Consider the following 23655-nt stretch of genomic DNA (forward strand, 5'->3'; position numbering starts at 1 on the left):
TGAGCCGGTATAGTCAAAGATTTGCCAAAAGAATTAATCCCCAAAAGAATTGCTTCCACGTGTGTTCCCATGTCTACAGTAAAAACAAATGAGTCCCTGTGTTCCCATTGCAAACTACAAAAAAACAATTAACATTTTCTTTCTCACATTGCAATTGTGCGAAACATCCCAAAATCGATTTTCCCATTGTGTTCTGGCCATAATCCTAAAGGACTGTGTGTTTTCATGCGCAGCAAAACTCATTTTCGCCTTCCCTTTCTTACTGTCATATTGTTTCTGTGACTCACAACCCAAAACCGATTTTTCCATTGTGAGCTGACCAATATCCCCCAAAGCCCTGCCTGTCCTTTTTGGTGCAACAAAAACGAATTTCCCCATTTCTTTCTATACTTTCCCATTGCAACTATGCTAGGTGATTTAAAACCGATTTTCCCATTCTAGTCTGAACATAATCCTAAAGTCCTGTGTGTTCATTTAGACGTAAGAAAAATTACCCATTCCTTTCTATTCTTTCCCATAGCAGTGGTGGTAAATAATTAACAACCGATTTTACCATTGTGCTTAGCAAAAAAAAGGTCCCCTTACCTTTCCTTCTGTCATATTGTTTCTGTGAACGATACCCCAAATCCGATTTTCCCATTGTGTCCCCACTCCCTGCCACTGCTTTCCATTCAAAAGAGTCGAGCCTAGTGGATGTTTGGAGGGTGAGAGTTGCTGGGACAAAAGTATAACCCTGTTTGCATTCATTTTCATTGTGCATTCATTTTCAAAACTGTTCTTCGCTTGTATTGGGGGGTGATGTAAAGGGAAACTCTGGCAACTGCACATTCTAGTGCTATCTCTGTGTTGACACTTTACAACAAAAAGTTATGGTATTTTTGTGTTGCCACAACATTGGTGGCTGATGTAATATGTTTGTTCTAATTTGACTTAAATATATGAATTAATAAATATCATCTTAATAAACACCAGCCTGGCTCCTAGTCCATTGAGGCACTGGGTATTTGTTGGGGTTGTGTGCGAGACGGATGGAGGCCTTATCAAAAAGTACCCGAGTGATATAAATGAAAGCGTTTTCATTGTGGTCACACTCATTGTGGGGCGGGAGCTCTCCGACTTGGGTGGGACCGTGTAATTAACCGCGACCGACTGTGATATTGAGTGCCCGGGAGTTTATATGCTGGCTGTCAGGTTTAGGGGCCTAAGGATGCGAGTGGGTCTTTCACGTTGGGTTTTCAGTCCACTCAACTACCAGGTCAATAAGACTCACTATAGTAATGTGTGGATTTCCTGAAAACTGTAGGTTTGGAGGGTGAGGATTGGCCTCAGGGGCCTTGAATCTTTTTAATGATGCTTGAATGGAAAAGATGTGCAGCCCACCTTTTGTTTTCGATTACCATCTAGGGGAGTAGAGGCTTCTAGCAGCACTCTAAGGATGACGCTATATGCAGCGCTGGTCAATGGACTGGCTCTTGCTGGGCTCGAGATCCGGCATCAGATGTCTGTCCGGATCTCGGAGCACGGCCTGCCTCAACCCTGACCAGACTATACCAAGCCCCCAGCTTTGCCGAGGGAAGCAGGGGCCTTGGGGATCTAATCTGCGCTGTGCTCCTTTCACCAGTCGTCGCGCCTCTACAGGCTCCATTCGCTCAGCCCATTTACTTTCTTCTGGGCTGAAAGGGACACAACATGAATCAATGGGCCATGAATATCTCTGGCAGGGGCCATCACTGTTGAAAGCAGGCTACCTACATGCTGGGCAAACTATTGTTTTCCAAATATGCATTTTACACTTCCATAGAAAAACAAAAGTCATTTCCAAACTGAAAAATGCAGCTTGCATTCAATAGTTTTCTTGGATTTTTTTTTCTCGTCAGACTACCACACATACTCTGCAATTGTGTTTTATCACAGGTTATATTTAGAAAGATGTTGTATGCTTGTCAAACTGGTTATTCACAAATAAATCCTTCTGTTTTGATGACAGCAGTTTTTAGAAAATGAAACTGGGTTCATGGGTGCCAGCTTTTGATTTTCACTACAGGGGCAGAAATACCCCCAACTCTGCCCTGAATATAAGCAAGCGACCAGCCCAACCCATACCCTGTCCAAACACATTTGTTATTTTAGAAGGAATTGCAAAGTCTTACCTTTATCAACCAGTTTTGAATACATAACATCTCAGCAATGGTCTCAGCAACATTCTCTCAACCTGCTGAGCTACCCTAGTGCCTTCTACTGTAGAGGCGTCTATGAATTCATTAATGTACTAACAATCACTGCATTACCCACAGTATTTTGGGTGCATCACTGCCATGGAAGTGATTTAAAGTGGAATTGATGTACAGAGTGGAATTTGGAAAGAAGAATCATGAAAGAAATAGCACCATTTTTAAAATATTATTTTGAACATTTCCTTTTGAGTGGAATCTAAATGCTAGCCCCACCTCCTCAGAACTCTGCCCCTACCTCCAAATCCCATCCGGCCCTTGTGGGATCCCCCTTTACATTGTTTCCATTTCCACCACTGACTATTGGGGCAGTCATGTGGGAGGTTGTTTTAATCAAAAAGCTCTTTGATCCACACACACAGCACCCTGATGCCAGTGGTGTGTTCAGGGGTGGCCTCACTGCACTGGCATCCAGTGGTGTGTTAGAGACACTGTCTGTTTAATTTCAAACGGGGTGGAGCCGGAAAAAGGCGTTAACGCGAGGTGTAATACTTGTATGCCTTCATTTGCCGCTCTGCCCCATTTTGCAATTGTAGCAAAATAGAAAAGGGGCACATATTGGAGATCAGATTTCTGCCATGTATTCCTCCTCAGTCTTGCCACTTCCGTCTTACTAGTGCATTCCTCCTCCATCTTTCCAGTGCATTCCTCCTCCATCTTGCCACTTCCGTCTTGCCGGAGCATTTCTCCTCTGTCTTGCCAGTGCATCCCTCCTCCGTCTTGCCACTTCCTTCTTGCCGGAGCATTTCTCCTCTGCCTTGCCAGTGCGTTCCTCCTCCGTCTTGCCACCTGCGTCTTGCCAGAGCATCACTCCTCCGTCTTGCCAGAGCATCACTCCTCCGTCTTGCCAGAGAACCTCCTCCGTCTTGCCACCTGCGTCTTGCCAGTGCATCCCTCCTCCGTCTTGCCAGTGCATCCCTCCTCCGTCTTGCCAGAGCATCCCTCCTCCGTCTTGCCAGAGCATTCCTCCTCCGTCTTGCCACCTGCGTCTCGCCAATGCATTCCTCCTCAGTCTTGCCAGAGCATCCCTCCTCCGTCTTGCCAGAGCATCCATCCTCCGTCTTGCCAGAGCATCCCTCCTCCGTCTTGCCAGAGCATCCCTCCTCCGTCTTGCCAGTGCATCCCTCCTCCGTCTTGCCAGTGCATCCCTCCTCCGTCTTGCCAGTGCATCCCTCCTCCGTCTTGCCAGTGCATCCCTCCTCCGTCTTGCCAGTGCATCCCTCCTCCGTCTTGCCAGAGCATCCCTCCTCCGTCTTGCCAGAGCATCCCTCCTCCGTCTTGCCAGAGCATCCCTCCTCCGTCTTGCCAGAGCATCCCTCCTCCGTCTTGCCAGTGCATCCCTCCTCCGTCTTACCAGTGCATCCCTCCTCCGTCTCGCCAGTGCATTCCTCCTCCGTCTCGCCAGTGCATTCCTCCTCCGTCTCGCCAGTGCATTCCTCCTCCGTCTCGCCAGTGCATTCCTCCTCTGTCTCGCCAGTGCATTCCTCCTCCGTCTTGCCACCTGCGTCTCGCCAGTGTATTCCTCCTCCGTCTTGCCACCTGCGTCTTGCCAGTGCATTCCTCCTCCGTCTTGCCAGAGCATCACTCCTCCGTCTTGCCAGAGCATTCCTCCTCCGTCTTGCCACCTGCGTCTCGCCAGTGCATCCCTCCTCAGTCTTGCCAGAGCATTCCTCCTCCGTCTTGCCAGAGCATTCCTCCTCCGTCTTGCCAGTGCATTCCTCCTCCGTCTTGCCAGTGCATTCCTCCTCCGCCTTGCCAGTGCATTCCTCCTCCGCCTTGCCAGTGCATTCCTCCTCCGCCTTGCCAGTGCATTCCTCCTCCGTCTTGCCACCTGCGTCTCGCCAGTGTATTCCTCCTCCGTCTTGCCACCTGCGTCTCGCCAGTGCATTCCTCCTCCGTCTTGCCAGAGCATTCCTCCTCCGTCTTGCCACCTGCGTCTCGCCAGTGCATTCCTCCTCAGTCTTGCCAGAGCATCCCTCCTCAGTCTTGCCAGAGCATTCCTCCTCCGTCTTGCCAGAGCATTCCTCCTCCGTCTTGCCAGTGCATTCCTCCTCCGCCTTGCCAGTGCGTTCCTCCTCCGCCTTGCCAGTGCGTTCCTCCTCCGCCTTGCCAGTGCGTTCCTCCTCCGCCTTGCCAGTGCGTTCCTCCTCCATCTTGCCAGAGCATTCCTCCTCCGTCTTGCTAGCGCGTTCCTCCTCCGTCTTGCCAGTGCGTTCCTCCTCCATCTATGCCAAAGCATTTCTCCTCCGTCCTGCCAATGTATTCCTCCTCCGTCTTGCCAGTTCATTTCCTTGTACGTATGCATGAGATTGTCATGAAGGCAGACAACAAATGGATTCCTATCTAATTTGCCTCGGTTGTGCAGCTGGTAAAGGCCAGGCATATTCCATCTATGAGTAAACACTGCCCGGTGGTTACAGGTGGGCCGATATCAAAGACCTTCGCCCCAGTGCCAGCGTGAGCGGATTCAATGTTCTCACGAATGCTAGTGATTTTGGAATGAAAAAAAATCAGCTAACGCGTCACAATGAGCCTGAGATGACAGAACAGTGGGAAGGAAACGAGCAGTGGCGGAAAAAGATTTAACAGAGAAAAGCTCCTTAGACTGATTAAATGCAGCTTCAATACTGTGTGTAAAAAAAGACTGCTTGCTGGTTTTAATCAACAGGTGATACTTCCTAGATAGAGAGGCGGACATAGCTGTGTCGGAGGAGCTATAAGAAGAGCACCATTTATGCTCGGCTTGAGGAACACCGAGCTTAGCTGCTTTAAGTTCAACGGAGAACCAAGGTTGGGAGGGACAACGGCGAACACTCGCGAGTTTATGGGGTGCCAGTTGATCGGCAGCTTTCAACAATGCTTGAGACAGAATAGAAAAATCAATAGGGCCATTATTGGGACAATTAGCTATAACAACAGATGCGAAAAGAAGCATGTTCAAGTCACGCCAATGTCTTCCGAGAATAGTAGATCTGACAGGAGGCGGCAGACGAGTAATAAGGGGCACAGTAAAAGAGACCAAAAAGTGGTCTGTCCAGAAGAGCGGAATAACGGGAAGAAGCACTACTCCCGGGATGGCTCTGAAGATTAGATGCAAGATTCCACCAGCTGAGGAGTAGGTTCGGCCAGGTATTGTTTAATAGCCAAGTCTCGAAAACTATCCAGAAACTGACCAAGATTAGGGGCTAAAGGCAGATTACATTGGATGTTAAAATCGCCTAAAATAACTAGGTGAGAATATTTCAGCTGCAGTGAGGCGACTAATTCCAAGAAAGGGCGAACGAAAGAGTGAACAAGATCCCAGAGGACGAAAAGCAAGGACAATGTAAACCGACTGCGATGCAGATATAGCCGAGTTCACCAATAGTGACTCCATGCCCATGGTATGAGCGCGAGGCACCAGGCTAACTTTTAAAGATAATGGCAACCCCACCCCAGGTTGTGAAGCGACTCTGTCCAAGTGCAAGATGTTATAGCCAACAAGTAACAACTGTGGGTACATGGGGGCCAAGCCTCGGTAGCCAGGAGGCCAGGCACCCTCCAATAACTAAGCGCTCATGAGCGTGGTACAAGGAAAATATATATTGCACTAATTAAAATAATACATTAAAAAAATGAATGCAGAAATTATAAAAAGTGCAGGTAAGGGCGCCCAGTCACACGCCATGGCCCGGGGACCCAGAGCCTAAAAGGAAAATAGAATTGCAGTAAATCAATACCAAAATCGTAAATTGTAAAAGGAAGTGGCAGCGCAACACAATACTGTGAAAATCCACCGAGAGGCCAAGGCCCCTAGCTCCGCAGTGGCCAATCCCGACTCGGCAATAATAAAACAGGAAGAAAGACCTCCGCCGAGCAATTTGTGCAAGTCTGAAAGAAAAGTTATGATGCAGCCACCCTGAGCCGAGCCTCGGTAGCCAGGAGGCCAGACACCCCCCAATAACCAAGCGCTCACGAGCGCGGTACAAGGAGAATATATATTGCACTAATTAAAATAATACATTATACAGGTGTGTGCCTGTGTAGAGAGTGTAATGAGTGCATGTAAGAGAAGGTGTGAGTGACTGACTGTTGGGTGAATGAGCATCCATGTGGTAGTGTGTGTCTGAATGTTCTGGGTGGGGTTTGGTGTGTGCCTGTGTGGTGAATCCAGTGTGAGCGAGTGCGAGAGGAGATGTATGGGTGAGTGACAAGTGAGTTAAAGGGAATGCAGGCGTGTGTAAGACCCTGGGAGACATGGGATCACTGGAGCATATTTGACACATCCGTTGTTAACTTTGCATGTTTGACTGGTATTTTTGGGCAAAGGCAGGTTCATGTGTGCCATTCCCTGGCTAGACCGGAATTTTGGTGCAGTCAGTCTAGCCATTGCTTACTATGGAATTACATTTATTACTCAGCATCTTTAAAAAAGCAAGCATGATAAGTAGTGTTACCTGGCTAGACTGATGTGTTGCTGTAGCGGCCTGTATATTCTTCACTGTAGCATGACCTTTTATTAACTGAGCATCTATGATGAAGCAAACATGATAAGTGTTCTTATGGGTCTAGACTGGCTTACTTTGGAACCAGTTTGGACAGGTTTTCTTATTGTGACACGTCACTTTTAATGACCAAACCAAGGGGAATATGTACTTACATAGGAGTGCTGGCATATATTGGCAGAGCCAGTTTTGTGCCCAGTGCCAGTAATGATACTATAGAAAAACGTCTTAAAGCGAACATAAGTATGGTCTTCTATGGGAATACTGGCATATGTTTGTGGAGCCAGCATGAACATGTTTTTTATACTGGCATGTATTGCAGGGACCGGCATGATAATGCATTGGGAAATGTCCAGTGCACTTTGGGTGACTTGCATCTTTTGTACTGTTTTCATGATTTACCCTACACCCTACACAACCGATGGCTGGCCTTTTACCCGCATTTTCCCAGAAAGTGTGCCGTGTAATGCATCATTTTAATCCATTATTCAAAACATTTACCCTGGGGAGGGAGAAGAATCCCTCCTGACCTCCCAAACCCATTTCCGTTAGTTCGGCCTCCCTCGCTATGCTCGGTTGCAATCACATACTTGTGGCAAATATTTACACCCTCAAAACAACAACTCACCAGCCTTCAGTGGTGGCTGATATATTTGTGGACCAGGCACCGCCCCCTTCTCTCTATGTTACGTTAAAGATTAAAGCTTTGATTGAAAAACATGTTTACTTCTTTCACTTGCAGTAGTGCATACCCCAGCAGCGGCATAATCATCATGGACATTGCGCACACGTGGTGGTCAGGCCTGTGGTGTGGCGTGCTCTGTGCTTTGTTAAGGAGCTTGGGTGGGCCCACAGCATGGCTCGTAGGGAAGCTGACAAACTTTGTGCTACACCATTGAGTACCACTGGGTCTGACAAAGGGGTAGTGTGCAGTGCGCGCCTTGAAATCGGCCATTGAGTCACTGGGTGAGAAGCAACTCAGTGTTTTCAATTTTAAATAATTGTGTGGTGCCATGGATGTATGTGTGCAGCATTTAAATGACATTAAATGGTGGGGTCTTTTTAAGTCCTCTGGCACCCAGTATTACGCTTAGATAATAAAAACCATGGGGGTCGGGGGGGGTCTTTGGTATATTGAAAGATCCTTTCCCAGGTATTATACTCCAGCAAAGACAACATTATCAGGTGCACTCACCAGTCGGATAGGTTTCTTCTGCCGTACTGGTAGCTGACTCATATATACATCTATAAGCAGGGAATTGTGTCGATTCTAAATCCTGGTCAATGATTTAACTTTCAGGCCTTGCTCGTGCAGCATTTTTCTCCTGGTTAAACAGCAGCGCGCGCGCCTCCCCAGGTCAGTGCTTGTGTGGCTTGTTTAACACAGCAACGCCACAGATAACACGTACTTCTTTGTCCATTGATCTATGGATGTTTCATGCACTAGCTGTAGCCTGCATTACAGATTTCGGTTAACCTGTTAGAAATACTGCATTATGTATGTTTTACATATAGACCCCACGTATAATCTGAAAAATGTCATTCCCCACATATGCGATTGTGGACAAATCATCCCTCCCTCTGTGCCTCGGTTCTTATAGCTGGCTGAAATGAGAGCACTTGGAAACACGGGTGCTAGATGCATCTAAAAGATTTGAAGGTCGTTTGCCATCACTTCCTGTGATGTCACTTGGGTGAGGGGTCAAATTACATTGATGTCACATCCGCTATCCCTGGCATTTTGGTGAACTGACATCCCTTATTGCTCATCACTTCATCTGCCAATGACTCCTACAACCTGTTGCCTACGCGCACCCCAAAGCAGGCAACTGGCATTGTCCTAGTGAACATGTGCTCTCAGCGATTAGAGTGATAACACAGCCGAAGCACACACTACAATGGTCTGCCTGCGTGCAATAGGCCCTGACCTGATTAATACTAACACAGCGAACACTAACCCACACACAACATGCAGAGCTACCTACAGAGGCCAACCGCCCTTCCTGCTCATCTCTTCCTCTGTCACCACCTCCCTACTTTATTTTGCAGTTGCCAAAGACCCAAGACGCCAGGAAAATGGCATAAGCTATACGCGAGCAAGACCCAGTCATGCACAGGTGGCTGCCGTGCCATCTTTTAACTTACTGTGTCTCAGTGCGCAACAGAAACTCCATACTGCGGCCCTGGTTGTTCTCCTGCAATATGAGCCGGAAGATATTTTTGCTGTTGCCATGCATCTTCATCTCACACTTCTCACCACGGACCTTGGAGGCACGCGCATGATCAAACACGAGGAAGCGGGAGCCCCTGCAAGAAGACACAAGAGTTTCTAGCTTGCCAGCACTAAATATGGCCGGTTCAGCTTCACCGCATGATGTGCTGCAGTTTGTGTGTTGTGCAGTCTGGCAGTGGTCTAGTCTGGCTAGAGACATGCTGTGCAGTCTGGCAGTGGTCTAGTCTGGCTAGGGACATGGTGTGCAGTTTGGCAGTGGTCTAGTGGCTAGAGACATGGTGTGCAGTTTGGCAGTGGTCTAGTGGCTAGAGACATGGTGTGCAGTCTGGCAGTGGTCTAGACTGGATAGAGACATGGTGTGCAGTCTGGCAGTGGTCTAATGGCTAGTGACATGTTGTGCAGTCTGGCAGTGGTCTAATCTGGCTAGAAACGTGGTCTAGTCTGGCTAGAGACATGGTGTGCAGTCTGGCAGTGGTCTAGACTGGATAGAGACATGGTGTGCAGTCTGGCAGTGGTCTAGTGGCTAGCAACATGGTGTGCAGTCTGGCAGTGGTCTAGTCTGGCTAGAGACATGGTCTAGTCTGGCTAGAGACATGGTGTGCAGTCTGGCAGTGGTCTAGTCTGGATAGAGACATGGTCTAGTCTGGCAGTGGTTTAGTCTGGCTAGAGACATGGTGTGTAGTCTGGCAGTGGTCTAGTGGCTGGAGACATGGTGTGCAGTCTGGCAGTGGTCTAGTGGCTAGAGACATGGTGTGCAGTCTGGCAGTGGTCTAGTCTGGCTAGAGACATGGTGTGCAGTCTGGCAGTGGTCTAGTCTGGAAAGAGACATGGTGTGCAGTCTTGCAGTGGTCTAGTGGCTAGAGACATGGTGTGCAGTCTGGCAATGGTCTAGTCTGGAAAGAGACAGGGTGTGCAGTCTGGCAGTGGTCTAGTCTGGCTAGAGACATGCTGTGCAGTCTGGCAGTGGTCTAGTCTGGCTAGGGACATGGTGTGCAGTTTGGCAGTGGTCTAGTGGCTAGAGACATGGTATGCAGTTTGGCAGTGGTCTAGTGGCTAGAGACATGGTGTGCAGTCTGGCAGTGGTCTAGACTGGATAGAGACATGGTGTGCAGTCTGGCAGTGGTCTAATGGCTAGTGACATGTTGTGCAGTCTGGCAGTGGTCTAATCTGGCTAGAAACGTGGTCTAGTCTGGCTAGAGACATGGTGTGCAGTCTGGCAGTGGTCTAGACTGGATAGAGACATGGTGTGCAGTCTGGCAGTGGTCTAGTGGCTAGCAAAATGGTGTGCAGTCTGGCAGTGGTCTAGTCTGGCTAGAGACATGGTCTAGTCTGGCTAGAGACATGGTGTGCAGTCTGGCAGTGGTCTAGTCTGGATAGAGACATGGTCTAGTCTGGCAGTGGTTTAGTCTGGCTAGAGACATGGTGTGTAGTCTGGCAGTGGTCTAGTGGCTGGAGACATGGTGTGCAGTCTGGCAGTGGTCTAGTGGCTAGAGACATGGTGTGCAGTCAGGCAGTGGTCTAGTCTGGCTAGAGACATGGTGTGCAGTCTGGCAGTGGTTTAGTCTGGAAAGAGACATGGTGTGCAGTCTTGCAGTGGTCTAGTGGCTAGAGACATGGTGTGCAGTCTGGCAATGGTCTAGTCTGGAAAGAGACAGGGTGTGCAGTCTGGCAGTGGTCTAGTCAGGCTAGAGACATGGTGGGCAGTTTGGCAGTGGTCTAGTGGCTAGAGACATGGTGTGCAGTTTGGCAGTGGTCTAGTGGCTAGAGACATGGTGTGCAGTCTGGCAGTGGTCTAGACTGGATAGAGACATGGTGTGCAGTCTGGCAGTGGTCTAATGGCTAGTGACATGTTGTGCAGTCTGGCAGTGGTCTAATCTGGCTAGAAACGTGGTCTAGTCTGGCTAGAGACATGGTGTGCAGTCTGGCAGTGGTCTAGACTGGATAGAGACATGGTGTGCAGTCTGGCAGTGGTCTAGTGGCTAGCAACATGGTGTGCAGTCTGGCAGTGGTCTAGTCTGGCTAGAGACATGGTCTAGTCTGGCTAGAGACATGGTGTGGAGTCTGGCAGTGGTCTAGTCTGGATAGAGACATGGTCTAGTCTGGCAGTGGTTTAGTCTGGCTAGAGACATGGTGTGTAGTCTGGCAGTGGTCTAGTGGCTGGAGACATGGTGTGCAGTCTGGCAGTGGTCTAGTGGCTAGAGACATGGTGTGCAGTCTGGCAGTGGTCTAGTCTGGCTAGAGACATGGTGTGCAGTCTGGCAGTGGTCTAGTCTGGAAAGAGACATGGTGTGCAGTCTTGCAGTGGTCTAGTGGCTAGAGACATGGTGTGCAGTCTGGCAATGGTCTAGTCTGGAAAGAGACAGGGTGTGCAGTCTGGCAGTGGTCTAGTCTGGCTAGAGACATGCTGTGCAGTCTGGCAGTGGTCTAGTCTGGCTAGGGACATGGTGTGCAGTTTGGCAGTGGTCTAGTGGCTAGAGACATGGTGTGCAGTTTGGCAGTGGTCTAGTGGCTAGAGACATGGTGTGCAGTCTGGCAGTGGTCTAGACTGGATAGAGACATGGTGTGCAGTCTGGCAGTGGTCTAATGGCTAGTGACATGTTGTGCAGTCTGGCAGTGGTCTAATCTGGCTAGAAACGTGGTCTAGTCTGGCTAGAGACATGGTGTGCAGTCTGGCAGTGGTCTAGACTGGATAGAGACATGGTGTGCAGTCTGGCAGTGGTCTAGTGGCTAGCAAAATGGTGTGCAGTCTGGCAGTGGTCTAGTCTGGCTAGAGACATGGTCTAGTCTGGCTAGAGACATGGTGTGCAGTCTGGCAGTGGTCTAGTCTGGATAGAGACATGGTCTAGTCTGGCAGTGGTTTAGTCTGGCTAGAGACATGGTGTGTAGTCTGGCAGTGGTCTAGTGGCTGGAGACATGGTGTGCAGTCTGGCAGTGGTCTAGTGGCTAGAGACATGGTGTGCAGTCAGGCAGTGGTCTAGTCTGGCTAGAGACATGGTGTGCAGTCTGGCAGTGGTTTAGTCTGGAAAGAGACATGGTGTGCCGTCTTGCAGTGGTCTAGTGGCTAGAGACATGGTGTGCAGTCTGGCAATGGTCTAGTCTGGAAAGAGACAGGGTGTGCAGTCTGGCAGTGGTCTAGTCAGGCTAGAGACATGGTGGGCAGTCTGGCAGTGGTCTAGTCAGGCTAGAGACATGGTGGGCAGTCTGGCAGTGGTCTAGTCAGGCTAGAGACATGGTGGGCAGTCCGGCAGTGGTCTAGTGACTAGAGACATGGTGTGCAGTCTGGCAGTGGTCTAGTCTGGAAAGAGACATGGTGTGCATTCTAGCAGTGGTCTAGTCTGGATAGAGACATGGTGTGCAGTCTGGCAGTGGTCTAGTCTGGCTAGAGACATGGTGTGCAGTCTGGCAGTGGTCTAGTCTGGCTAGAGACATGGTGTGCAGTCTGGCAGTGGTCTAGTCTGGCTAGAGACATCGTGTGCAGTCTGGCAGTGGTCTAGTCTGGCTAGATACATGGTGTGCAGTCTGGCAGTGGTCTAGTCTGGCTAGAGACATGCTGTGGAGTCTGGCAGTGGTCTCGTCTGGCTAGAGACATGCTGTGGAGTCTGGCAGTGGTCTCGTCTGGCTAGAGACATGGTTTGCAGTCTGGCAGTGGTCTAATCTGGCTATGGACATGGTGTGCAGTCTGGCAGTGGTCTAGTCTGCAAAGAGACATGGTGTGCAGTCTGGCAGTGGTTTAATCTGGAAAGAGACATGGTGTGCAGTCTGGCAGTGGTCTAATCTGGAAAGAGACATGGTGTCAGTCTGGAAGTGGTCTAGTCTGGCTAGAGACATGGTGTGCAGTCTGGCAGTGGCCTAGTCTGGATAGAGACATGGTGTGCAGTATGGCAGTGGTCTAGTCTGGCTAGAGACATGGTGTGCATTCAGGCAGTGGTCTAGTGGCTAGAGACATGGTGTGCAGTCTGGCAGTGGTCTAGACTGGATAGAGACATGGTGTGCAGTCTGGCAGTGGTCTAATGGCTAGTGACATGTTGTGCAGTCTGGCAGTGGTCTAATCTGGCTAGAAACGTGGTCTAGTCTGGCTAGAGACATGGTGTGCAGTCTGGCAGTGGTCTAGACTGGATAGAGACATGGTGTGCAGTCTGGCAGTGGTCTAGTGGCTAGCAACATGGTGTGCAGTCTGGCAGTGGTCTAGTCTGGCTAGAGACATGGTCTAGTCTGGCTAGAGACATGGTGTGCAGTTTGGCAGTGGTCTAGTGGCTAGAGACATGGTGTGCAGTTTGGCAGTGGTCTAGTGGCTAGAGACATGGTGTGCAGTCTGGCAGTGGTCTAGACTGGATAGAGACATGGTGTGCAGTCTGGCAGTGGTCTAATGGCTAGTGACATGTTGTGCAGTCTGGCAGTGGTCTAATCTGGCTAGAAACGTGGTCTAGTCTGGCTAGAGACATGGTGTGCAGTCTGGCAGTGGTCTAGACTGGATAGAGACATGGTGTGCAGTCTGGCAGTGGTCTAGTGGCTAGCAACATGGTGTGCAGTCTGGCAGTGGTCTAGTCTGGCTAGAGACATGGTCTAGTCTGGCTAGAGACATGGTGTGCAGTCTGGCAGTGGTCTAGTCTGGATAGAGACATGGTCTAGTCTGGCAGTGGTTTAGTCTGGCTAGAGACATGGTGTGTAGTCTGGCAGTGGTCTAGTGGCTGGAGACACGGTGTGCAGTCTGGCAGTGGTCTAGTGGCTAGAGACATGGTGTGCAGTCTGGCAGTGGTCTAGTCTGGCTAGAGACATGGTGTGCAGTCTGGCAGTGGTCTAGTCTGGAAAGAGACATGGTGTGCAGTCTTGCAGTGGTCTAGTGGCTAGAGACATGGTGTGCAGTCTGGCAATGGTCTAGTCTGGAAAGAGACAGGGTGTGCAGTCTGGCAGTGGTCTAGTCAGGCTAGAGACATGGTGGGCAGTCTGGCAGTGGTCTAATCAGGCTAGAGACATGGTGGGCAGTCTGGCAGTGGTCTAGTCAGGCTAGAGACATGGTGGGCAGTCCGGCAGTGGTCTAGTGACTAGAGACATGGTGTGCAGTCTGGCAGTGGTCTAGTCTGGAAAGAGACATGGTGTGCATTCTAGCAGTGGTCTAGTCTGGATAGAGACATGGTGTGCAGTCTGGCAGTGGTCTAGTCTGGCTAGAGACATGGTGTGCAGTCTGGCAGTGGTCTAGTCTGGCTAGAGACATGGTGTGCAGTCTGGCAGTGGTCTAGTCTGGCTAGAGACATCGTGTGCAGTCTGGCAGTGGTCTAGTCTGGCTAGATACATCGTGTGCAGTCTGGCAGTGGTCTAGTCTGGCTAGAGACATGCTGTGGAGTCTGGCAGTGGTCTCGTCTGGCTAGAGACATGCTGTGGAGTCTGGCAGTGGTCTCGTCTGGCTAGAGACATGGTGTGCAGTCTGGCAGTGGTCTAATCTGGCTATGGACATGGTGTGCAGTCTGGCAGTGGTCTAGTCTGCAAAGAGACATGGTGTGCAGTCTGGCAGTGGTCTAATCTGGAAAGAGACATGGTGTGCAGTCTGGCAGTGGTCTAATCTGGAAAGAGACATGGTGTCAGTCTGGAAGTGGTCTAGTCTGGCTAGAGACATGGTGTGCAGTCTGGCAGTGGCCTAGTCTGGATAGAGACATGGTGTGCAGTATGGCAGTGGTCTAGTCTGGCTAGAGACATGGTGTGCATTCAGGCAGTGGTCTAGTGGCTAGAGACATGGTGTGCAGTCTGGCAGTGGTCTAGACTGGATAGAGACATGGTGTGCAGTCTGGCAGTGGTCTAATGGCTAGTGACATGTTGTGCAGTCTGGCAGTGGTCTAATCTGGCTAGAAACGTGGTCTAGTCTGGCTAGAGACATGGTGTGCAGTCTGGCAGTGGTCTAGACTGGATAGAGACATGGTGTGCAGTCTGGCAGTGGTCTAGTGGCTAGCAACATGGTGTGCAGTCTGGCAGTGGTCTAGTCTGGCTAGAGACATGGTCTAGTCTGGCTAGAGACATGGTGTGCAGTTTGGCAGTGGTCTAGTGGCTAGAGACATGGTGTGCAGTTTGGCAGTGGTCTAGTGGCTAGAGACATGGTGTGCAGTCTGGCAGTGGTCTAGACTGGCTAGAGACATGCTGTGGAGTCTGGCAGTGGTCTCGTCTGGCTAGAGACATGCTGTGGAGTCTGGCAGTGGTCTCGTCTGGCTAGAGACATGGTGTGCAGTCTGGCAGTGGTCTAATCTGGCTATGGACATGGTGTGCAGTCTGGCAGTGGTCTAGTCTGCAAAGAGACATGGTGTGCAGTCTGGCAGTGGTCTAATCTGGAAAGAGACATGGTGTGCAGTCTGGCAGTGGTCTAATCTGGAAAGAGACATGGTGTCAGTCTGGAAGTGGTCTAGTCTGGCTAGAGACATGGTGTGCAGTCTGGCAGTGGCCTAGTCTGGATAGAGACATGGTGTGCAGTATGGCAGTGGTCTAGTCTGGCTAGAGACATGGTGTGCATTCAGGCAGTTGTCTAGTGGCTAGAGACATGGTGTGCAGTCTGGCAGTGGTCTAGACTGGATAGAGACATGGTGTGCAGTCTGGCAGTGGTCTAATGGCTAGTGACATGTTGTGCAGTCTGGCAGTGGTCTAATCTGGCTAGAAACGTGGTCTAGTCTGGCTAGAGACATGGTGTGCAGTCTGGCAGTGGTCTAGACTGGATAGAGACATGGTGTGCAGTCTGGCAGTGGTCTAGTGGCTAGCAACATGGTGTGCAGTCTGGCAGTGGTCTAGTCTGGCTAGAGACATGGTCTAGTCTGGCTAGAGACATGGTGTGCAGTTTGGCAGTGGTCTAGTGGCTAGAGACATGGTGTGCAGTTTGGCAGTGGTCTAGTGGCTAGAGACATGGTGTGCAGTCTGGCAGTGGTCTAGACTGGATAGAGACATGGTGTGCAGTCTGGCAGTGGTCTAATGGCTAGTGACATGTTGTGCAGTCTGGCAGTGGTCTAATCTGGCTAGAAACGTGGTCTAGTCTGGCTAGAGACATGGTGTGCAGTCTGGCAGTGGTCTAGACTGGATAGAGACATGGTGTGCAGTCTGGCAGTGGTCTAGTGGCTAGCAACATGGTGTGCAGTCTGGCAGTGGTCTAGTCTGGCTAGAGACATGGTCTAGTCTGGCTAGAGACATGGTGTGCAGTCTGGCAGTGGTCTAGTCTGGATAGAGACATGGTCTAGTCTGGCAGTGGTTTAGTCTGGCTAGAGACATGGTGTGTAGTCTGGCAGTGGTCTAGTGGCTGGAGACACGGTGTGCAGTCTGGCAGTGGTCTAGTGGCTAGAGACATGGTGTGCAGTCTGGCAGTGGTCTAGTCTGGCTAGAGACATGGTGTGCAGTCTGGCAGTGGTCTAGTCTGGAAAGAGACATGGTGTGCAGTCTTGCAGTGGTCTAGTGGCTAGAGACATGGTGTGCAGTCTGGCAATGGTCTAGTCTGGAAAGAGACAGGGTGTGCAGTCTGGCAGTGGTCTAGTCAGGCTAGAGACATGGTGGGCAGTCTGGCAGTGGTCTAATCAGGCTAGAGACATGGTGGGCAGTCTGGCAGTGGTCTAGTCAGGCTAGAGACATGGTGGGCAGTCCGGCAGTGGTCTAGTGACTAGAGACATGGTGTGCAGTCTGGCAGTGGTCTAGTCTGGAAAGAGACATGGTGTGCATTCTAGCAGTGGTCTAGTCTGGATAGAGACATGGTGTGCAGTCTGGCAGTGGTCTAGTCTGGCTAGAGACATGGTGTGCAGTCTGGCAGTGGTCTAGTCTGGCTAGAGACATGGTGTGCAGTCTGGCAGTGGTCTAGTCTGGCTAGAGACATCGTGTGCAGTCTGGCAGTGGTCTAGTCTGGCTAGATACATGGTGTGCAGTCTGGCAGTGGTCTAGTCTGGCTAGAGACATGCTGTGGAGTCTGGCAGTGGTCTCGTCTGGCTAGAGACATGCTGTGGAGTCTGGCAGTGGTCTCGTCTGGCTAGAGACATGGTGTGCAGTCTGGCAGTGGTCTAATCTGGCTATGGACATGGTGTGCAGTCTGGCAGTGGTCTAGTCTGCAAAGAGACATGGTGTGCAGTCTGGCAGTGGTCTAATCTGGAAAGAGACATGGTGTGCAGTCTGGCAGTGGTCTAATCTGGAAAGAGACATGGTGTCAGTCTGGAAGTGGTCTAGTCTGGCTAGAGACATGGTGTGCAGTCTGGCAGTGGCCTAGTCTGGATAGAGACATGGTGTGCAGTATGGCAGTGGTCTAGTCTGGCTAGAGACATGGTGTGCATTCAGGCAGTGGTCTAGTGGCTAGAGACATGGTGTGCAGTCTGGCAGTGGTCTAGACTGGATAGAGACATGGTGTGCAGTCTGGCAGTGGTCTAATGGCTAGTGACATGTTGTGCAGTCTGGCAGTGGTCTAATCTGGCTAGAAACGTGGTCTAGTCTGGCTAGAGACATGGTGTGCAGTCTGGCAGTGGTCTAGACTGGATAGAGACATGGTGTGCAGTCTGGCAGTGGTCTAGTGGCTAGCAACATGGTGTGCAGTCTGGCAGTGGTCTAGTCTGGCTAGAGACATGGTCTAGTCTGGCTAGAGACATGGTGTGCAGTTTGGCAGTGGTCTAGTGGCTAGAGACATGGTGTGCAGTTTGGCAGTGGTCTAGTGGCTAGAGACATGGTGTGCAGTCTGGCAGTGGTCTAGACTGGATAGAGACATGGTGTGCAGTCTGGCAGTGGTCTAATGGCTAGTGACATGTTGTGCAGTCTGGCAGTGGTCTAATCTGGCTAGAAACGTGGTCTAGTCTGGCTAGAGACATGGTGTGCAGTCTGGCAGTGGTCTAGACTGGATAGAGACATGGTGTGCAGTCTGGCAGTGGTCTAGTGGCTAGCAACATGGTGTGCAGTCTGGCAGTGGTCTAGTCTGGCTAGAGACATGGTCTAGTCTGGCTAGAGACATGGTGTGCAGTCTGGCAGTGGTCTAGTCTGGATAGAGACATGGTCTAGTCTGGCAGTGGTTTAGTCTGGCTAGAGACATGGTGTGTAGTCTGGCAGTGGTCTAGTGGCTGGAGACACGGTGTGCAGTCTGGCAGTGGTCTAGTGGCTAGAGACATGGTGTGCAGTCTGGCAGTGGTCTAGTCTGGCTAGAGACATGGTGTGCAGTCTGGCAGTGGTCTAGTCTGGAAAGAGACATGGTGTGCAGTCTTGCAGTGGTCTAGTGGCTAGAGACATGGTGTGCAGTCTGGCAATGGTCTAGTCTGGAAAGAGACAGGGTGTGCAGTCTGGCAGTGGTCTAGTCAGGCTAGAGACATGGTGGGCAGTCTGGCAGTGGTCTAATCAGGCTAGAGACATGGTGGGCAGTCTGGCAGTGGTCTAGTCAGGCTAGAGACATGGTGGGCAGTCCGGCAGTGGTCTAGTGACTAGAGACATGGTGTGCAGTCTGGCAGTGGTCTAGTCTGGAAAGAGACATGGTGTGCATTCTAGCAGTGGTCTAGTCTGGATAGAGACATGGTGTGCAGTCTGGCAGTGGTCTAGTCTGGCTAGAGACATGGTGTGCAGTCTGGCAGTGGTCTAGTCTGGCTAGATACATGGTGTGCAGTCTGGCAGTGGTCTAGTCTGGCTAGAGACATGGTGTGCAGTCTGGCAGTGGTCTAGTCTGGCTAGATACATGGTGTGCAGTCTGGCAGTGGTCTAGTCTGGCTAGATACATGGTGTGCAGTCTGGCAGTGGTGTAGTCTGGGTAGAGACATGGTGTGCAGTCTGGCAGTGGTTTAGTCTGGATAGAGACATGCTTTGGAGTCTGGCAGTGGTCTAGTCTGGCTAGAGACATGCTGTGGAGTCTGGCAGTGGTCTCGTCTGGCTAGAGACATGGTGTGCAGTCTGGCAGTGGTCTAATCTGGCTATGGACATGGTGTGCAGTCTGGCAGTGGTCTAGTCTGCAAAGAGACATGGTGTGCAGTCTGGCAGTGGTCTAAACTGGAAAGAGACATGGTGTGCAGTCTGGCAGTGGTCTAATCTGGAAAGAGACATGGTGTCAGTCTGGAAGTGGTCTAGTCTGGCTAGAGACATGGTGTGCAGTCTGGCAGTGGCCTAGTCTGGATAGAGACATGGTGTGCAGTATGGCAGTGGTCTAGTCTGGCTAGAGACATGGTGTGCATTCAGGCAGTGGTCTAGTCTGGCTAGAGACAAGGTGTGGAGTCTGGCAGTGGTCTAGACTGGATAGAGATATGGGCCCTCATTACAAGTCCGGCGCTGGACCATGGTGCTTTTAGCACCATGGTCCATGCCGGACTCCGGCATGGTGGATGGCGGAATTACCACCCCATTCCAAGGTGAGTGGGGCAGTAATTCCCCATTCACCATTTGCCCTTCCCCATTCCCATTTTTGCCCCATAAGGCATAATGGGAATGGGGAAAGGCGCCAAGTACGGTGCCGCAAATTGCGGCACAGTACTTAGCACCAAGGTCACTTTGCGGCATGGGTTTTAACGCCTGCAAAAAGCAGGCGTTAAAACCCAGGACCTCTTAATCAGGCGTTAAGGGTTAATGGCGCCGACGGCGCCGTTAAACTCTTAACGCCTGATTTGTAATGAGGGCCATGGTGTGCAGTCTGGCAGTGGTCTAGTCTGGATAGAGACATGGTCTAGTCTGGCAGTGGTCTAGACTGGATAGAGACATGGTGTGCAGTCTGGCAGTGGTCTAGTCTGGATAGAGACATGGTCTAGTCTGGCAGTGGTCTAGACTGGATAGAGACATGGTGTGCAGTCTGGCAGTGGTCTAGTCTGGATAGAGACATGCTGTGCAGTCTGGCAGTGGTCTAGTCTGGCTAGAGACATGGTGTGCAGTCTGGCAGTGGTCTAGTGGCTAGAGATATGGTGTGCAGTCTGGCAGTGGTCTAGTGGCTAGAGATATGGTGTGCAGTCTGGCAGTGGTCTAGTCTGGATGGAGACATGCTGTGCAGTCTGGCAGTGGTCTAGTGGCTAGAGACATTGTGTGCAGTCTGGCAGTGGTCTAGTGGCTAGAGACATGGTGTAGTCTGGCAGTGGTCTAGTCTGGCTAGAGACATGGTGTGCAGTCTGGCAGTGGTCTAATCTGGCTAGAGACATGGTGTGCAGTCTGGCAGTGGTCTAGTCTGGCTAGAGACATGGTGTGCAGTCTGGCAGTGGTCTAGTCTGGATAGAGACATGGTGTGCAGTTTGGCAGTGGTCTAGTGACTAGAGACATGGTGTGCAGTCTGGCAGTGGTCTAGTCTGGCTAGAGACATGGTGTGCAGTCTGGCAGTGGTCTAGTCTGGCTAGAGACATGGTGTGCAGTCTGGCAGTGGTCCAGTCTGGCTAGAGACATGGTGTGCAGCCTGGCAGTGGTCTAGTCTGGCTAGAGACATGGCCTAGTCTGGCTAGAGACATGGTGTGCAGCCTGGCAGTGGTCTACTCTGGCTAGAGGCATGGTGTGCAGTCTGGCAGTGGTCTAGTCTGGCTAGAGACATAGTGGCTAGAGACATGGTGTGCAGTCTGGCAGTGGTCTAGACTGGATAGAGACATGGTGTGCAGTCTGGCAGTGGTCTAGTCAGGCTAGAGACATGGTGTGCAGTCTGGCAGTGGTCTAGTCTGGCTAGAGACATGTTGTGCAGTCTGGCAGTGGCCTAGTCTGGCTAGAGACATGGTGTGCAGTCAGGCAGTGGTCTAGTCTGGATAGAGACATGGTGTGCATCCTGGCAGTGGTCTAGTCAGGCTAGAGACATGGTGTGCAGTCTGGCAGTGGTCTAGTCTGGATAGAGACATGCTGTGCAGTCTGGTAGTGGTCTAGTCTGGCTAGGACATGGTGTGCAGTCTGGCAGTGGTCTAGTCTGGCTAGAGACATGCTGTGCAGTCTGGCAGTGGTCTAGTCTGGATAGAGACATGCTGTGCAGTCTGGCAGTGGTCTAGTCTGGATAGAGACATGCTGTGCAGTCTGGCAGTGGTCTAGTCTGGCTAGAGACATGGTGTGCAGTCTGGCAGTGGTCTAGTCTGGCTAGAGACATGGTGTGCAGTCTGGCAGTGGTCTAGTCTGGATAGAGACATGCTGTGCAGTCTGGCAGTGGTCTAGTCTGGCTAGAGACCTGGTGTGCAGTCTGGCAGTGGTCTAGTGGCTGGAGACATGGTGTGCACTCTGGCAGTGGTCTAGGCTGGATAGAGACATGGTGTGCAGTCTGGCAGTGGTCTAGTCAGGCTGGAGACATGGTGTGCAGTCAGGCAGTGGTCTAGTCTGGCTAGAGACATGGTGTGCAGTCAGGCAGTGGTCTCTGGATAGAGACATGCTGTGCAGTCTGGCAGTGGTCTAGTCTGGCTAGAGACATGGTGTGCAGTCTGGCAGTGGTCTAGACAGGCTGGATACATGGTGTGCAGTCAGGCAGTGGTCTAGTCTGGATAGAGATGCTGTGCGGTCTGGCAGTGGTCTAGTCAGGCTGGAGACATGGTGTGCAGTATGGCATGGGTCTAGTCAGGCTGGAGACATGGTGTGCAGTCAGGCAGTGGTCTAGTCTGGATAGAGACATGCTGTGCAGTCTGGCAGTGGTCTAGTCTGGCTAGAGACATGGTGTGCAGTCTGGCAGTGGTCTAGTCAGGCTGGAGACATGGTGTGCAGTCAGGCAGTGGTCTAGTCTGGCTATAGACATGGTGTGCAGTCAGGCAGTGGTCTAGTCTGGATAGAAACATGCTGTGCAGTCTGGCCGTGGTCTAGTCTGGCTAGAGACATGGTGTGCAGTCTGGCAGTGGTCTAGTCCGGCTAGAGACATGCTGTGCAGTCTGGCAGTGGTCTAGTGGCTAAAGACATGGTGTGCAGTCTGGCAGTGGTCTAGTGGCTAGAGACATGGTGTGCAGTCTGGCAGTGGTCTAGTCTGGATAGAGACATGCTGTGCAGTCTGGCAGTGGTCTAGTCTGGATAGAGACATGCTGTACAGTCTGGCAGTGGTCTAGGCTGGATAGAGACATGGTGTGCAGTCTGGCAGTGGTCTAGTCTGGAGAGACATGGTGTGCAGCCAGGCAGTGGTCTAGTCTGGACAGAGACATGGTGTGCAGTCTGGCAGTGGTCACGTCTGGCTAGAGACATGCTGTGCAGTCTGGCAGTGGTCTAGTGGCTAGAGACATGGTGTGCAGTCTGGCAGTGGTCTAGTCTGGCTAGAGACATGGTGTGCAGCCAGGCAGTGGTCTAGTCTGGCTAGAGACATGGTCTAGTCTGGCAGTGGTCTAGTCTGGCTAGAGACATGGTCTAGTCTGGCAGTGGTCTAGTCTGGCTAGAGACATGGTCTATTCTGGCAGTGATCTAGTCTGGCTAGAGACATGGTCTAGTCTGGCAGTGGTCTATTCTGGCTAGAGACATGGTGTGCAGTCTGGCAGTGGTCTAGTGGCCAGAGACATGGTGTGCAGTCTGGCAGTCGTCTAGCCTGGCTAGAGACATGGTGTGCAATCTGGTAGTGGTCTAGTCTGGCTAGAGACATGGTGTGCAGTCTGATAGTGGTCTAGTCTGGCTAGAGACAGCACAATCATGGCATAGTACAGCCAAGGAGCAGCACAATCATGGCATAGTACAGCCAAGGAGCAGCACAATCATGGCATAGTACAGCCAAGGAGCAGCACAATCATGGCATAGTATAGCCAAGGAGCAGCACAATCATGGCATAGTACAGCCAAGGAGCAGCACAATCATGGCATAGTACAGCCAAGGAGCAGCACAATCATGGCATAGTATAGCCAAGGAGCAGCACAATCATGGCATAGTACAGCCAAGGAGCAGCACAATCATGGCATAGTATAGCCAGGGAGCAGCACAATCATGGCATAGTATAGCCAGGGAGCAGCACAATCATGGCATAGTATAGCCAAGGAGCAGCACAGCGAAGTTGTTGAACAGTCATGAAACAGCATAATCCAGTAAAGGCACAGTTCTGGAGAAGCAGATTCAGAGGTACAGGCAGGCAGGGGCACAGTCTGGGAACAGCATGGTGATGAGGGATAATAGTAGACAGACACTGGGAGAAGCAGTGTGTGGTGCAGGCAGAGGCAATGGGAGCAGCATGGTCAGCGAGAGGTACAGGCAGGCAGGGGGACAGTCTGGGAAAAGCATGGCCATTGAGTGGTACAGTCAGGCAGGGGCGCTGGTACAAGCAGGGTCAGTGAGGGGTTCAGGTAGGCAGAGGCACAGTCTGGGAGAAACAGTGTCAGTGAGTGGTAGAGGCAGGAAGTGACAATTATGTGAAGCAGAATCAGGAACTATTGCAGGTGGTGAGGGACACAGTAGAGGAAGAGGCTTGGTGTCCTATGTGATCTGATGCCAACGCGTACACACTCACTCCCGCCGGCGGGACAGCAACAGGCAGTCGTTGAACAAGTGCATGTAGATGGGCCGTGTGATGACTTTCCACTTAAAGCTAAGTGGGCTGCTCGTCTCCAGCTCCACCAGCTCGCCGTGCTTCACCAGCCTCCGGGACTGCGAGATGAGTGGAAAGATCTGTGGTGCAGAGAATGGGAGACACAAGGTAGCCGTGGCATCATTACCAAGATGATTTATTTTTCTTATTATTGCCAGCTGTAATGCACGCATTTCTTTGTTGGACCCGATTATGGTGGAAGACCCAAGGGTGGACAAGCTAAGGAGATGGACCATCAGACCAGCCAGAGCATCAACACTGGAACTAGGGTGGACGAGCTAAAGAGATGAGCCATCAGACCAGCCAGAGCGTCAACACTGG

The 23655-nt window shown here is 51.2% G+C and overlaps 1 protein-coding gene across 5 annotated transcripts in view; it reads right to left on the reverse strand.

Annotated features, from left to right (window-relative positions):
- Nucleotides 1–23655, reverse strand: part of LOC138580058 (uncharacterized) — a 387791-nt gene that overhangs the window by 22360 nt on the left and 341776 nt on the right. For 4 of the 5 annotated variants that reach the window (XM_069650297.1, XM_069650295.1, XM_069650298.1 and 1 more), the window contains 2 exons: nt 23257–23414; nt 8861–9022 (listed from right to left, as the gene is read on the reverse strand). In XM_069650297.1, coding sequence (XP_069506398.1) covers nt 8861–9022; nt 23257–23414 — 320 coding nt within the window. Of the gene's footprint in view, nt 1–8860; nt 9023–23248; nt 23415–23655 lie in introns of those variants that run through there. The other variant, XM_069650299.1, reaches the window with a different exon arrangement.

The sequence above is a fragment of the Ambystoma mexicanum genome, chromosome 3p (assembly GCF_040938575.1).
Source record: "Ambystoma mexicanum isolate Mex_15411 chromosome 3p, UKY_AmexF1_1, whole genome shotgun sequence".
In the NCBI taxonomy this organism is placed as follows: Eukaryota; Metazoa; Chordata; class Amphibia; order Caudata; family Ambystomatidae; genus Ambystoma; species Ambystoma mexicanum.